The sequence below is a fragment of the Cryptococcus neoformans genome, chromosome 12 (assembly GCF_000149385.1).
Source record: "Cryptococcus neoformans var. neoformans B-3501A chromosome 12, whole genome shotgun sequence".
NCBI lineage: Eukaryota > Fungi > Basidiomycota > Tremellomycetes > Tremellales > Cryptococcaceae > Cryptococcus > Cryptococcus deneoformans.
In genome coordinates this window covers 734082-748915 of record NC_009188.1, presented here as the reverse complement: position 1 = coordinate 748915, position 14834 = coordinate 734082, and the positions used below count along the sequence as shown (strand labels likewise).

At 48.5% G+C, this 14834-nt stretch overlaps 7 protein-coding genes across 7 annotated transcripts; 4 read left to right on the top strand and 3 right to left on the bottom strand.

The window, feature by feature from the left end:
* Positions 1-75: 75 nt before the first annotated feature.
* Positions 76-3061, bottom strand: CNBL2460 (hypothetical protein; the record flags this gene model as incomplete). Its single annotated transcript, XM_767286.1, has 11 exons — positions 76-334; positions 401-493; positions 558-705; positions 756-835; positions 889-1274; positions 1324-1570; positions 1629-1782; positions 1831-2191; positions 2242-2346; positions 2400-2969; positions 3020-3061. 11 exons carry the CDS (start codon positions 3059-3061, stop codon positions 76-78), a joined length of 2445 nt encoding a protein of 814 aa, XP_772379.1.
* A 372-nt stretch (positions 3062-3433) lies between these two features.
* Positions 3434-6125, top strand: CNBL2450 (hypothetical protein; the record flags this gene model as incomplete). Its single annotated transcript, XM_767285.1, has 8 exons — positions 3434-3538; positions 3592-4009; positions 4060-4247; positions 4298-4343; positions 4397-4609; positions 4708-5270; positions 5324-5435; positions 5491-6125. 8 exons carry the CDS (start codon positions 3434-3436, stop codon positions 6123-6125), a joined length of 2280 nt encoding a protein of 759 aa, XP_772378.1.
* Positions 6126-6234: 109 nt separating this feature from the next.
* CNBL2440 (hypothetical protein) lies at positions 6235-7537 on the bottom strand (the record flags this gene model as incomplete). The annotated part of the gene is made up of 6 exons (XM_767284.1): positions 6235-6267; positions 6328-6487; positions 6535-6868; positions 6923-7123; positions 7187-7306; positions 7372-7537. 6 exons carry the CDS (start codon positions 7535-7537, stop codon positions 6235-6237), a joined length of 1014 nt encoding a protein of 337 aa, XP_772377.1.
* A 1297-nt stretch (positions 7538-8834) lies between these two features.
* Positions 8835-10444, top strand: CNBL2430 (hypothetical protein; the record flags this gene model as incomplete). Its single annotated transcript, XM_767283.1, has 4 exons — positions 8835-9023; positions 9079-9403; positions 9462-9966; positions 10024-10444. 4 exons carry the CDS (start codon positions 8835-8837, stop codon positions 10442-10444), a joined length of 1440 nt encoding a protein of 479 aa, XP_772376.1.
* A 579-nt stretch (positions 10445-11023) lies between these two features.
* On the top strand, positions 11024-11748 carry CNBL2420 (hypothetical protein; the record flags this gene model as incomplete). Its single annotated transcript, XM_767282.1, has 3 exons — positions 11024-11297; positions 11370-11478; positions 11541-11748. 3 exons carry the CDS (start codon positions 11024-11026, stop codon positions 11746-11748), a joined length of 591 nt encoding a protein of 196 aa, XP_772375.1.
* Positions 11749-11909: 161 nt separating this feature from the next.
* Positions 11910-12661, bottom strand: CNBL2410 (hypothetical protein; the record flags this gene model as incomplete). Its single annotated transcript, XM_767281.1, has 6 exons — positions 11910-11922; positions 11979-12028; positions 12154-12303; positions 12393-12464; positions 12523-12575; positions 12625-12661. 6 exons carry the CDS (start codon positions 12659-12661, stop codon positions 11910-11912), a joined length of 375 nt encoding a protein of 124 aa, XP_772374.1.
* A 522-nt stretch (positions 12662-13183) lies between these two features.
* On the top strand, positions 13184-14628 carry CNBL2400 (hypothetical protein; the record flags this gene model as incomplete). Its single annotated transcript, XM_767280.1, has 4 exons — positions 13184-13328; positions 13400-13436; positions 13495-13582; positions 13648-14628. The coding sequence occupies 4 exons, from the start codon at positions 13184-13186 to the stop codon at positions 14626-14628; spliced, it is 1251 nt and encodes a 416-aa protein (XP_772373.1).
* Between the last annotated feature and the right edge of the window lie 206 nt (positions 14629-14834).

Below are 14834 nucleotides of genomic sequence, written 5' to 3'. Positions count from 1 at the left end.
GACAGCCATGAAATGATGATGATGATAAATAATAATTAAATATTCACCGACGGCTATTACACTCGCGAATCGTTATCATCCGACAATCTCCGCACTAAGCGCCACGTCCGACCAAATCTTCAACACCCAACCGCCTTTGCTTTTTTCATAACTCGAGGGAACTAACAGATACACCCCCGAATCTAGCTTCATTTTGCCAGTGGATACACCACAAATAGAATCAGAGTACGGCCCGGTGGTCACGAGTTGTTCACCCAGGGCGCCTCCTTGGGCGCGCTTAAAAATTGTAAGATTGATGGGAACTGGAGAACGTGTGGGTAGATAAAGGCGTGACCTATGATTGGTCTCAGTGTCGTTGTTACATTGTAAAGCTGGTTGTAAAGCTGTGAGCATGACTCACTGTATCGTTGCAGGTTTGGAGAGAACCATTTCAACTCTTGGATTGGACTCATATGTGCCTCCACTTGGTCTACCGCCGGCGGTGCGCTCCGTCCTGTGGTTAGGGTCAAATATTTGCTGGCAATGGTGGATGACTCGAATGTTATGGGAGTACTCACCAGAATCCATTCACTACTCTGTTGTACATCCCCGCTCCCTCTGCAGCTATAGGAATAATGGACACCGGAGCAGTGGCTTCTAGGCTTAACGAAAAAAGACCTGTCTGACCTGGCTCAAATGCCGATACAATTAATGTGTAGGTATCGGCTGTCATCGGAATCAGCAATTACTTCAGTGAGAAAATGACATGCACGTACGTTGCAGCTCGGGTATATCACAGTAAGCTATCCCATAAGAATATGACCCCGTATCAGCCACAATAAGATCCTCAGATAACCTGCACACTGTTAATTTGATGGATCTTTTGTGTTTTTGAGGTATGCTACCTACTCATACACCAGCTGTCCTCTTCCCCAAATCAGTTTAACATTCCACGGGACATCCTTCTCTCCGTGCAAAATAATTCTGCCTGAGATCTCACTCTTGCCTTCCCCAGGCCGCACGACCACCTTATATTGAGGATTTGTCATGTGGGTCGGCCAACCTGGATGACCACCAGCACTGCGATCTGTCAAATTTCCTGATATGCGCTGTGTAAATGGTAGTGTACGGCTGATCCGCTCGAGAGAAAGGGAGATGGACGCAGGTGCGAACGCGTTGAGAGTAAACCCTGTCTGATCTATTCCGCGGTCTCGAGATGGGATGAGAGTGAGGTCACTGGTAGGCCGACGGAGCTGATAACGGACGAGAAGGTGGTTACTGTTTGTATATGGGTTCTTGTCATGAAGTTAGCACGTATGCTTGAAAATATTCGTGGAGGCTTACAGTCCGCTCCAATCCTTCTGAATATATCGCTCCCAAATTTCTAGAGTTATTTGGCCCCAGACCTTCGAAAACATGCAACGCGATGTCGTCTAATGGCCGATCCCTACTAGTGATGTGCTGCGACAAAAGAATCCAAACCTCCGACAAGCTGCTTGAGGGAGAGGAGGCGTTGACATGTAGTCGATAACGAGTATTCATCATGCCAGGATCGGCATCAGACGGTAAATCTGGAGGTTTGGGCCATGACCTGTAGAGAATAATAACATAGTCAGCACCTATCCAGTGTACGTGGAACCAGCGCTCACCAATGTCTTGTCGCTGTGTTGGGCATTACACTCGGTTTCCAATTGAGATGCAAAGCCTCAAACTCTGCACATACCTGGTCCCACGACATGGTAAAAGACGTAGCTCCTGGATCAAATATATCCAGTATTCGCTCATGTCCCTCTTCTCGTAAACCTATTTCACAATGAGCGGTCGAAAAAAAGGCAGGGAGTATGCACTCACGTATCACTCCATATGCATGAAGCTTAACCAGTCCTTCGCTTACTTTGCTTCCAGTACCAAGACTGACCATCACATTACCCTTATGCCATGCCTCTTTCATCCTTTTCCACTCCTTTTCTCGTTGAAACCCTTCCTTCAACCCTATTCTCTCCGGTATCCATCCCATGAACTCATATATATCTGAGCTAGGATTGCTGCCTCGCAAAGAGTACCCACCATGCACTTTGAAATATCCTTTGAGCGCTAGTGGTGCCCAAGGGCTGCCAACTGATGTGGGTAGTATATGCGGTGCGGGGTGACAGGTAGTAAATAAAGGTGTTTTATCCCTTTTGGAGAATGGAAGCAGGCTGTCTAGTACAACCTGGAAGATTGCCACCTTAGCTATTGTTATTTTCACTGGATTTCACGTACCGATCTCCATGCGCCGTTAAGCAGAAGTTTTAGGATGTGCTTCCCATTTTTGGATCGCCTTGGGCGACCGTGAGCATCCTGAGGATATAAGTTCTCCCAGCCAAACTGTTCCATCAATTAGTAAAGTCAGCTGATCTCAAACCATATAGAAATCTTACTGCTGTCCCAAACTGTCCGGCATGCTTGATACCCACGCCCATTGCAGCCACTACAGAACAATCGGATACAGGGCCCTGACGCATTACCCAATCACCCTCATTTGGTGCCTGATGCAGCCAGCAATCCGCTTGTATGTCCCTCCATTCGGGATCCATGTCCAGCTGGGCAGCAGCTAATTCAGGCTGTACTGCCTCCCTGTAAGGTTCGCCAGCATCGAACGTATCTCCCGGAGGCCGCCAAAGTTCAACAGCCACCCCGTTGATGAGGCTCGCACGCCTCAAAACCGCTATTTCTTCTCCTCTATCCCCAATCTCAGCCTTTGCCACATGTCCCCCCAGCTGTTCAATGCGACTCTTGACCTTCTCTGCACGTTCTAACACTAATCTCCATTTTCTTTTTACGGTCTCAATATCACTTTGAGGGACAAGTTTGGATGATAAAAGATGGCCATATGCTTCAGCAGCAGATATGTATATGGGGAAGGCCTTTTGAAGTGTGGGAATAGGAGATGCTACAGGTGACAGACTGGAGAGTGATGCTTCGGTTTGAATGGCTTTGTTCCCTAAGTCCTGCGGCGCGACTTAGCGATCTCATTTTCTCAGTAGATCTGATTGCTCACCGAGGCAACTTTGAGACCTTCCTGGTAGCTACAGAACGGCATGGGCAGATAATGCAGAGTTACGTCTTGTCGGAAGATTAAATAATGGCATGAGTCTTTAAAAGATATTTGTCGGTGGTTAATCAAATACGTAGCCAACGCTGAAAAGTGGGTTGGTTGTTGTTGACACCAGGTGAAAGGTGATGACGTGTAAGATACATCAGCCTAATCAGCCTTCGGGTCAGTTCCTTCATGTCCTCCGACCGTCCTGTGACCCACTATGATCGGTGTTCTCAATTAAGTTTTCTCATTGCTCCACATCCGCCGGCTTCTTGAAAACTTACCGTTCTTATCTATTCTGAATCTTGTAAGTTCACTTCAACTCTACACTCTATAAACATACCCCAGGCGCTGAATGCATCCAGCACACCCGGTATGCTTTTGAAGTCAGCTATTCGCTGCAGGACCCCGTCTAGGTTGGCGTATGGGTTCAGTGTCTCTCGACACCTTTCCAACGTTGCAACGGCTAAGAAGCTTTGGGTGAGCATAACAGGCCCGGCGTTTGAACATCGGCTCAAAGTTGCGTACTCCAGGGAGACAGCCTCGTCTTCTCTGAAGAGGTAGAGGCAGCACTGCATGCTCGCTCCCCAATTGTGGCGTTGGAATCAACAATCATTACTCATGGCATGCCGCATCCTGTCAATTTGGAAACCGCGCAATCCGTCGAATCCATCATTCGCGCTTCTTCAGCTGTCCCGGCTACCATTGCTATTATCAATGGCAAGATCCATGTTGGACTAAGTTCCCGGCAACTCGAGGGAATCGCAGATGTTAGCACGGGGCTGGGCAAGGGATCGGTCAAAGTTTCAAGGCGAGATCTTGCTCCGACTTTAGCCCTTAGGAGGACTGGCGGTACCACGGTGGCAGGGACGATGTACATCGCCAACAGTGTTGGTATTCACGTCTTCGTCACAGGCGGTATTGGAGGCGTTCACCGTGGTGCCGAGAACAGTATGTCATCTGAGAGCAGCAGAGAACTGTCAAGCTAACACTTCCTTAAGGTATGGATATCTCTGCGGACCTCATTGAACTTGGACGCACCCCCATGGCCGTCGTTTGTGCAGGCGCAAAATCCATCCTCGACATTCCTCGAACCCTTGAAGTTCTTGAGACTCAAGGCGTCTGCGTGGCTACCTATGGAGGAAACTCCGAGTTCCCGGCTTTCTACCACCCGAGCTCGGGATGCGAGGTTAGTCCTTTGTCATAATATTGGAATTGCACGTTTATTTTGTTCTTCAGAGTCCGTGGTCTGTACCGGATATCAAATCCGCTGCCAATCTAGTCTGTACGTCTGACATTTCGACCTTCTGGTGGATACATCAACTCACAAACCTTTAGATGCCTCTCTTAATCTTCCCACGCCTCTCAGTGCTCTTCTCGCTGTTCCAATTCCTTCCGAGCACGCCGATGCTGGCCTTACGGTACAGAAGGCTGTCGAGCAAGCGGCACGCGAGTCTGTTGAACAAGGCATCGACAAGAGGGGTAAAGAAGTCACTCCTTGGTTGCTGAAGCGTGTTGGAGAGCTTACTAGGGGTACTGCATTGGGACTTAGTGGGTATTTCGGCAATCGACTCAGGGTGTCTTACTGATCGTTTATTTTTTTGCAGACATCAAGCTTTATGAGAACAATGCCAGGATTGGTAGTCAAGTTGCGGTACAGGTTTCCAAGCTCTTCAGGGAACAGAAAGATGCATCCTCTGCCCTCTACATCCCGGTCTCCTCATCAGAATCTTTCCCTAAGCCGGAGTTGAAGAATGAATCTCCCAAGCTCGCGCTACCCAACACATCTACTCAGTCTTCTCTACCTTCCCCCTCTACCCTCGTTTTTGGTTCTGCCGCGGTCGATCTCACTTCCACTTCAACGCATAGTCTCGCACCCCGCACAACCACTCCTGGAGAAGTGTTCGTTTCTCCCGGTGGGGTGGGTCGTAACATTGCCGAGGCTGCTCAAAATCTCCTTCCTCCTAATTCCGTTCAGCTTGTCTCTGCATATGGATCCGTCTCTGGCTCATCTGAAAGCGATACGACAGAGCCTGATGCTTTCGGGAAGCTCTTGCTATTTGAACTTGCAGGTGCCAACATGAGAGCAGATGGTCTTGTGGGCAAGGAAGGGCGAAATACGGCAGTTTGCAGTTTGACCTTGGAAAAAGATGGGGATTTGGTTGCGGGAGTTGCTGATATGGGTATTGTGGAAACTTTGACTGAGGAATTTGTAAGGCCGCGTTTACGGCGAATGCTGCATACAAAAGTTGACATCCAATGTAGGTCGCACGAAAAATTGACGAGGAAAAGCCTGAGATGGTCGTCTTTGATTTGAATCTTCTTGAAGGGGTAGTCAAGGCCATTCTAACGGCGTGCCAAACCCTCAACGTCCCTAGTATGTCATCATCGTCATATAACGACGCGGTTTTACTTATTAAAAGCGTTTTTAGCATTTTGTGATCCTACCTCTACTCCCAAACTCCCTCGCCTTATTCCAGCTCTTAACATCCTCCTCCCATCTTCACCTTCCTTCCCTCGGCCGCTCACCCACCTCACTCCCAACCTTCTCGAACTTGACCTTCTTCATTCTCTCTTGAGCTCGTCTGCTTCTGACGATACTTCCTCCATCACCTGGGAATTTATCAACTCCCTAGGGCTTGACGGGGACTGGCGTGCAAAAGTCGAACGGTTCACCAATGTCAATGGAAGAGAGTGGATCAACGTTAACGGGGTCGTTCAAAAAATGGTTTCTTGTCTTCCTTATGTTGCTTCATTTTGGGTAAAAGCTGGACAAAGAGGACTTTTGCACCTCCGAATGACATCGGTGCCTCCTCAGCCATCACCTGATACACTGGTTCATCCCCTCGCCGGACAGCACCATGGGAAATACTTGGCTTTTACGCATTACACGCCCCCCGTTATCAAACCTGAAGAGATAATCAGTACGACAGGAGCGGGAGATACATTGGCAGGTGGGTTAGTAGCTGGTTTGGTGGGCGGCAAAGGTGAGCCCGAAGAAATTTGGGTTAGAAGGGCTTTGGATCGTGTGGGGAGAAGTCTCAGGAATCGACGGGCTGTTGGATAGGTTATTCCGATAGTAGCTTTGTTTTTGGGAACAATATGGTTGCATTTCATGGACATGCGCTGCAGATATTCTCTTGACAACGTAGTTTGATCTCTCATAGTCATAATCTTCACGCATCACCTTCGGCATCGCTCTCCTCGATCTATCAAGCCGATTCAATGTCAGCGTGTCAACTCAAAAATCATCTTGCCAAAAGACTCACATCACTTTCATTGGCCTTTTTGGGCTGTCGAATTTCACCGCGAGGCGTGCTCTTTCCTGAATGAGATATACGCCTGGATGGGTTGATAGGAAAGATTTCAGGAAGACCCGAGACATCCTTCTCCTGCGGTTTGTATCCATTTTCTTTCCCAATAGCAGACCTACTTCAATTTAGCATGGGGGTTTACGCCTATGGATTTTCACTCACCTCGCCCAGAAGAACAAGGAATGCCCAATACTCGGGTTTTGCTCGTTGAAATGCAAAACGGGACTTGTCCAACCATGGGTCCTATCCTGATTGAAGTACCCAAACGTCCACCTTTGCCAATCGGTGAGGACATAGTACTGGCATCCCAGGCGTTTGGAAGCTCCCCAGGCTCGGCTCCAGTACCAAGATGCCTTTGAACGGGTTTCATAGCGGTATGGCCCTGATACCACATATTCTTCCCAATCGGCCGTGGTGAAAGCGGAAGAGTTGATGGTACGAACGACGAGCTTGACGTCATCGGAGTCTTCACGCATAAGGAGGAACTCTCCAGAGCCTGCAATTTCATGAGTTACTGAGGCGGAAGGGCGTCTTAGGGCAGGTTACGTACCCATTGGCGATTTACTGAATCGGAACTTCCAACCTTTGGTCTTCATTTCTCGCTGGTTGACTACTTCCAGTTCTTCCCCACCATCACTTTCATAACCAGCTTTATCAAGGGCTTGGGGCCCCGTGGTTTTCAAGTCAGCGGGATCAGCATCGAGTGCTGTGAGTGCAGCGGAACAGGCTGCAAGAGGAAGTACAGAGAGACCTTTAGATAATATCAGTGATAAGATATGAAGTAAAAGCGCACTCGAAAAAACTTATGACTTACAGGTTTGGAGGTCGCGAGGAGTCTTAAGGGGGTTCGGAAGCTTGCTGTGAACCTGGGCGATTTTGGGGTACTTGAAACTGGGGTGTGGTTGAACTGGCTTATCAGGGATAGTCTTCCAGACTGGTGGAGGGAACGGCACAAGCATAATTAGATCGTCGTGAAAGCAGGGTATCGAAAGAACGTACAGTTGGCTACTTGATCTCCAAAGTCTTCAATCACTTGAACGCCCGTTAACAAGCCATCCCATTGTGCTCGAGGGCCAGTGCCGCCTGTTCCAGGAGGATACTGTTCTCGTAGATGGGGTAACGCTTTGCCGAGGTACTTGTGGAGTTCAAACGGAGGTTGCGGCATTGCTGTATCTTTTCTCCTATTAGTGGAGGGTGTAACGAAGAGCTTTTCATTGTATTGAGATGGCCCTGCTTAAGTACTAAATACGGACAGTGTACGCAAGGCCGCCGGTTATTCTCGGGAGGCCGGTTCCGTAGGATGCCACCCTTGCAGAAAGAATCAGTGAGATCATTTTTATTGGAATACATATTCTCCGAACAAACCCGATCCCATATCCCCATACAAAAACACCACAACAAGTCGTGGATTGTGCATCATGATCTGATAACCCATGGACCATGGGATGGCCCCAAAGAGAAAATGAGATACTGTCTATCATTGATCAATGATCGGTGATAATAAGATGTGAGGTAGATACTGCTAAGTCGAAGGCTGCTTCTTGATCACTCCTCCTAGTGCGTGCTCGATTTGTAGTTCTTAATATCGAATAGTAAACCGATCCTCGAATGGCTCGAAATGCCTAGTTTCTAAGTGGATGATGTGACAGCGGTGGCTGATAACTTGTCGGCAAGCTCGGACTGGGCGGCTTGTGGTGGTATTCAAAAAGAGGTGTGTCCCTGCGGGGTCCCGCAATTCATCTTTTATCGTTATCTCCATGCATTTTTAGGGATTACGGTGGCGGTCTACTGGAAAGATCGAGCGCATGCGCAACTAGGATGCCCATACCAAAATAGAGAATGAAAATTATGGGCTGTACGAGCGAAGAAGGCGTGTGCAGCATAAAAGGAGTGAGTACAACGTACAAACCATAGCCTGCACATACAGCACGATGACGCAAGACCTGCCGAGAAAGAAGTTGCACTACTGGAGGAAAGGACGTGCCTTCTTGTGTTTGGCCCGCACGCCTGCACGAGTCATCACCGTACCAAAAATCTTCCTGCACTATTAATATCTTTCACCTGCGATAGTATAATATAACACGCATTAGCAGCGAGCCGCCCTCACTTGTCGAATATACCTGCAGGAAGCACCGTTCTCGTCTTTGATACCCTTTCGACCACAGATACGTCACCGCCGGCGGGCAAAAGCAGTTTCAACGCGTCAGGAGTAACGAGTCGAAGGACTGCCCAAAGGACCCCCTGTATACTTTCAAGTCAGCAGAAACACCTCCTGCAGCGCCATCCCATCCGCCTTCCTCTTCCCCTGCATTTTCACGCTTCATTCATATACCCAACGGCCTTTCCTCACAAATCCTCTCTCTTTTTCCACAATATTTTGTCTCCTCCTGCAAGTATCCTATCGGCATCCCACAGGGACATAGTACACCATTCAACCGGCAACTACCAGCTACCACACCATCATGTCGGTGGTGCCCAAGTGCGACGAGACTGGCTGCACCGACAACGCCATCAAGGTGAACAGCCGTTGCCGTTTCTGCAAACTGAGCTTTTGCTGGTCCCATTTTGAGAACGAGACTTCTCATCCCTGTTTGACCGCGTCGCACCCCGAAACAAATAGGGACGGGTTCGAATTCGAGAAGGAACCCGAGGTATGTAACTCAGAAAGGTGAACAAAACAAAACGAATCATACTGACCCATGAAAGGTGTCTGAAATCTTGCGGTACCTCGATGTCCACGCTATCAAACACGAAGTCGAGTCTATATTTCCTGGGCACATTTGCAACTATGTTGGCAAACCTCAAATATGGCAGGAGCTTCCACGTCTGTGTGGAAATTACAATTATCATATCGTTTTGGGCTTTGCAGATGGGCAACGGTGGGCTATGCGGATACGGTTAAAGCAGAAAAAATACCTGCCCCCTCAGGCGCTGACGGCCAGCTTGGAGAGCGAGATTGCTACAGCCCGGGCATTAGAGGACGCAGGTTGTGCGGTACCGAGAACATGGGAAAGACCTAAAGATAGTCAATGTAGGTGTCATCGTACCGTCGTCGTACCTCTGTGTGAGTCGTAGCTGACCCAGAGCAGTATCCAAGTCCTTGGCATATTTCTATCAAGAATTCGTTCCTCAAGGTGACTGTACCATATATACACTGTGGACAGAACCATTTAACCAACAAACCAAGATCTTCATTCGAAATTATGCCAAATTCATGATTGGCCTCGAAAAAGTCCACTTCAACCAAATGGGCTCTCTCACCCTCACTGAAGACGGCGACGTTACTGTGGGACCCTTCATCGAAAAGCGGACAACAATTGACAATCCTCCTTATTTCCTCGGCCCGTTCCGTACTGCCAAAGAAGCTTATCTTGCTATCATTGACGTAAGACTACAGCAAACGCTAAATAGGTCTCGTTACAAACCTTCAAGAGAACTGTTACATTACTTGGTATTATTAGAAGTACGGTCGTTGGTCAGTAATTGTGCCGAGCTGGACAAGGGTCCGTGGTATGTTCGCCATAATGAGGATGACACAAACTGCATACGGGTGACAAGTGGTGGGGCAATCACTGGGATCATTGACTGGAAATGGTAAGTTATGAATCCATTATGTCAAATTCCCTCATCAATCCTGACATTGTAAATCAGGGCTACCCTCACGTCCAAAGGCGGTGCATTCGCTGCCCCATTCTGCTTTCCTGACGACAAGTACTCTGAAGGCCTAAACGCCCTCGGTGTCCGCGAGCTCGCCCTGATTGAAGCTTATAGAGATCTAGGCCGACCCGAGTTGGCTGATCTCGTTCGAACAGGTCGAAAATACCACCGCCTATTCGACGTCCTCTTCCGCGAATGCGTAACCCTCACAACGCTCAACGCTCTCCGTCGAGCGTTCCTTGGGCTGCCTGATGGGAAACAAGGGTTACCACAGACTTTGAAAGAGTGGATACAGGTTGCGAAGCAGAATTATAGCACGGATGAGCATCTTGAGACGATGCTCGCGAGGAGCGAAGAGTTTGTGAAGAACAGCAATCAGTCCGCGATGTACAGTGAGCATTGGGGCTTGAAGTAGATGGGATGAGGATCGCAGGACTGGAAAGGGGGGGGAGTTCAGTGGTGTGACAACGATAATGTTTATGGGCTAGGAAACTTCTCACGACGGAGTTGAGTAACCAGCGGTCGGAGGTTGAAGGAGATAGTTTGTTCCTTCACATATAAATCTTTTCATGATCCGCATGACTTTTAACGTATATAGTCTTATTGTCACATATCACATATTAGAGCGTGGTCTACGCTCTTGCGACGTATTATATGAATCTTTCACTTTACGGGCTACGCGTGCCAAGAATCGGTTCCAAAAAAAAGACAATGATAATAGGACAAGGAAGTACGATTAGTACTGTAGATGAATGGATGGAAGTAGTATGTAGCGGCGTTCGCCGCTTTGGTTCGAAAAAGTTCATCCTTCCTGCTGCTCTACATATCTGCTATGTCCAACAAGACACTTGCTAGATTTGTACTTTTCTTTTGGATCATCTTCCGCACTCTATTAGACAAACAACGCATAAGCCTGTAGTACATCTCAATAATTGATCACTCCTTCTATCAACACTATCGCTTAAGACAAAACGCCAAATTAATCTGCTTGAATATGACCACCCACCACCCCCGCGCACTTCCCATCGTCCTTATAACCGGCACCCCAGGTACCGGCAAGACTTTGCACTCCCAACTCTTAGTATCTGAGCTCTCGGAGGCCGATTCGCCTATACCCATGAAACACCTCAACATTGGAGATATCGTCAAGGAACACGGATTTCATGAAGGATGGGATGAGGAATGGAAGTGCTGGATTGTTGACGAAGAGAGATTGTTAGATTGGATGGAGGAAGTTGTGAATCCAAGAGATGGACCGGCTGAGACTGGTATGTTCAAAGTTTATTTAGTGTTATACCCAGGGTGCGTTTTGTTAATAAACGAACATGGTAATCTTACAGGGTTTGTTATTGATCACCATGATCCCTCGCTTTTCCCCGAGCGATGGATTGACCTCGCGGTCGTTCTCACTTGCGACAACGGTATCCTGCATGACCGCCTGACCGCACGGTGCGTACACGTCTCATTTATGCTTCATTGAATATCGCTGAAATCTCGCTATGAATATACAGTAACTACCCTGCCAACAAGATTTCCGAAAATATTACCGCGGAGATCATGATGACTTGTCTCAATGAAACTCGTGAATCCTATGCTGAGGAGATCGTTGTTCAACTTCAGAGTGAGGGTAAAGATGATGGAGAAGTGGAAGAAAATGTCAGGAGGATAGCGCAATGGGCGGAGAACTGGAGACAAAATCAGCAGGAAGAGGAATCATAGACATGTATGGGACATCGATAAGATTGATGGACGCTCGGATTGTAGATGGTACCGATTGCTTGTCCGTGCTTCTTGTAGAATATATTATGTGCATTGATTCGTAATAAAGAGGTCTGATCCCACGGATCCTCCTACATCCCACTCCTGTAACAAGACACCGCTTATCCGTAGTTGCTGCAATGGTAATTTAGAACTTTCTCTCGCAACAAGCAGAACATGTAAAAACTCACAGCCTGAAAACGTCGTTGAAGACGAAGTAGCTGCCCCCTTCGGGTATCAACTAATTGAGTAATTTTGTCAGTAGAGTGCACATTTCGTACCACTTGCTACAAAAACTTTGCATTCCTTTCCACGGACCCCCAGCCAATAATCTTCCGAGCTTAACATCAGAGGAATGGAACTCACATGGAAGACCTGAGTGAATTGGAGAGGGTTCTGGCCGTCGTCAACAAGCAATTGTCCGGTGACGAGCACGATAAGAGAGGCGACCTGGGGAGAAGATGGTTGGGCATCGATGGTAACTACCTTGTGTTGGACTTTTTGGAAGGGAAGGCTCTGCGAGATGAATAAATTGGCAAAAGTTCGAAAACGCGTTGTTTGATAAGTAATCTAGAAAACATAGAGAACATTAAACAGTTGCTTACGACGAGCTTCTCTGTGATCGCGGCAGAGCCTTGTACTTGAGTAGACTCCCAGGTCATCATAGATGTGTCCCTCTGGGATTTAAAAGTCAGTGTTCAGAGCGAAAAGTTGCTACAAGGAGAGCCAACACACGTAAAGAGACGCAAGACCATTACGGTCGGAGTCGAACTGCTGGTAGTAGAACTCTGTGCATGTCAGCTCTGTAAGGCACCAGTACAACTTCCATGTACTCACGAGTGAACTGCTGGGCAATGGAGGTGGGGTCAGACATTGTGGCGGCTGGAGAAAAAAGTCGAGAAGGACGATCGTAAACAACAACAGAAAGCACTGGACCTGAACTGAGGGCGGAGAGGAGAAAGCACAAGGGCATCCGCCGCTGGATGTGCCACTCTCGGCGTTACTGATTTGGTGGAGACGCACGTTGCGGACTGTCCCGATCCAACGAACTGAATGGTTTTTCCGCAAGATACGGCATACGACGACGCGAGCCGCGGGAAGAACGAATCGCGATTTGTCGGATCCGCCTGGGCGCTGTCATGTTGTCCGTGCCTGGATAGTGATATTGACGCGACGACGCTTGACTTTTTTTCGCTGTGCAGGCCCTGGCGCGATATTTTAATTTCGTTGCGGCAGGGCCACTTTTGCTGCGTATAAAGTTGGTAATTTTGGCATCTTTCCGATTCACCATCGCTCCGCTCCTTTGTTAGATTTTTAAGACGCACTTCCTCTCCCCACAGCTCCCCGTAGCCCGCCTATACATTCCCCTAATCATTGTTCCGCATTCTTTCACAGCATGTTCGCTGCCGCTGCTCTCGCTTCTCTCCTCTCCACCATCGCGGCGAATGCCGTCCCTTGCGTCCAGTTTGACTCGTCTTGGAACTTGTATGCTTTCGGAGGCGACCAGGATGTAAAGATCGGGGACAATAGCACCTGGAGCTGTGAGTAAAGTGTAGTTCTGGCGAATAAATTGTTTTGAGCATAGAGTAAATATTGACGTCAGCATTCGTAGCCCCAAGCACGACTCCCTTGTCTACCTCTGGCCGCCCGTAAGTTTTTCTTCGACTTGTAAAAGACCCAAAACGGGAAACTCTGACCATGCATCAGCCCATGGACAGGAAACAATACCCAATGTATTCTCTCCCAAACCAACAATGCTATGTACGTCATTGGCGGCGACAGCGACGATCTGAGCGTAAGTGGTCTAAGCGCCGCAGTCAACACATTTGTCGTCCCGTCGCTAATTAGTAACGTATACAGAGCATCTACGTGTACGACTTTGCGGATGATTCTTGGTCTACTCAAAGTACTTCAAGGACCCCTTCAGATCTTGGAAATTCTCGTTCATCTACCGTGCTCGACCACGACACCAATGTATTCTTCACCCTTACCACCGACTCCGGCCTTTACCAGCTCGATTTGAGTAGCATAACAAATTCCGCCTCAAGCGATTCCCTCAGATGGGAGGCTGTTTCGGACCCCAGCTTTTCTGTCGACGGTTACACTGCCACTCTTGCCCAAGCTGCCAATCACGTTTTCTTCTTTGGTGTGCCGGGGACCGCCGCTGGCTCGGCCAACCTTTTCGTGGTGCACTACGCCTACTTTCAACCGGAAGCTCAGGCTTTCAGTGGCACTGCATTCCCCGATACAGTCGGTCAGGCCATCTCCATCCCCAACGTCGACAACAACGTTCCTTACTCAATGGTCTTCATTCCTGACGATTTCTCCGATACCTACATCGTCACCCACTGGACTGATCTTAGTAACTACTCTGTCACTTCTGACGCTCCTTTCGGTCTTGACCTCATCAACTCTACCCAAACTCTCCCCGCTCCTACATCTCAAGATTCCACAGCAGCTTATGCCGCTTCTCCCTATGCCATCGTCCAAGTTGACGCTGCCGGTGGCATCTACTACATGTCTAACCCCGTCCAGTCTGACTACACCGTTTCTTCTAGCGCGTCTTGGGAGAAGCTCGGCTACTCCTTAACTGGTCTGAACGATTCCGCTTCCAACAACTCTTCCTCGTCTTCTACCGCTTCTAGCACCTCTACTGCCACCGGAGAAGCTGCTGGCTCTGCTTCTGGTAGTGCCTCCCGCACTAGCTCTACCGACGGTGCCAGCGCTTCTGCTAGTAGCACTTCCAGCTCTAGCTCTGGGGCCGAGAAGATGACTGCCAGTGGCGATATCTTGGGTATCTCTATGGGTGCCCTCGCTCTTGTTGCTAGTATCCTCTTGTAAAACGTCCGGACGATAGTTGGATAGAGGCCAGGAGCCTTGCTAATGAGTAGTAATAACTCGGTCCTTTGGTCAGTGAGCAAAGTAGTGGGGAGTTTAATCTGTACTATTATCTAGTGTCACAGGACATTGACGATAGCAATTCAATGTTTGGTCCTTGCATCATATGAAACATTTATCTTTCAGCGCCCATGAGCGCTCTGCGAACG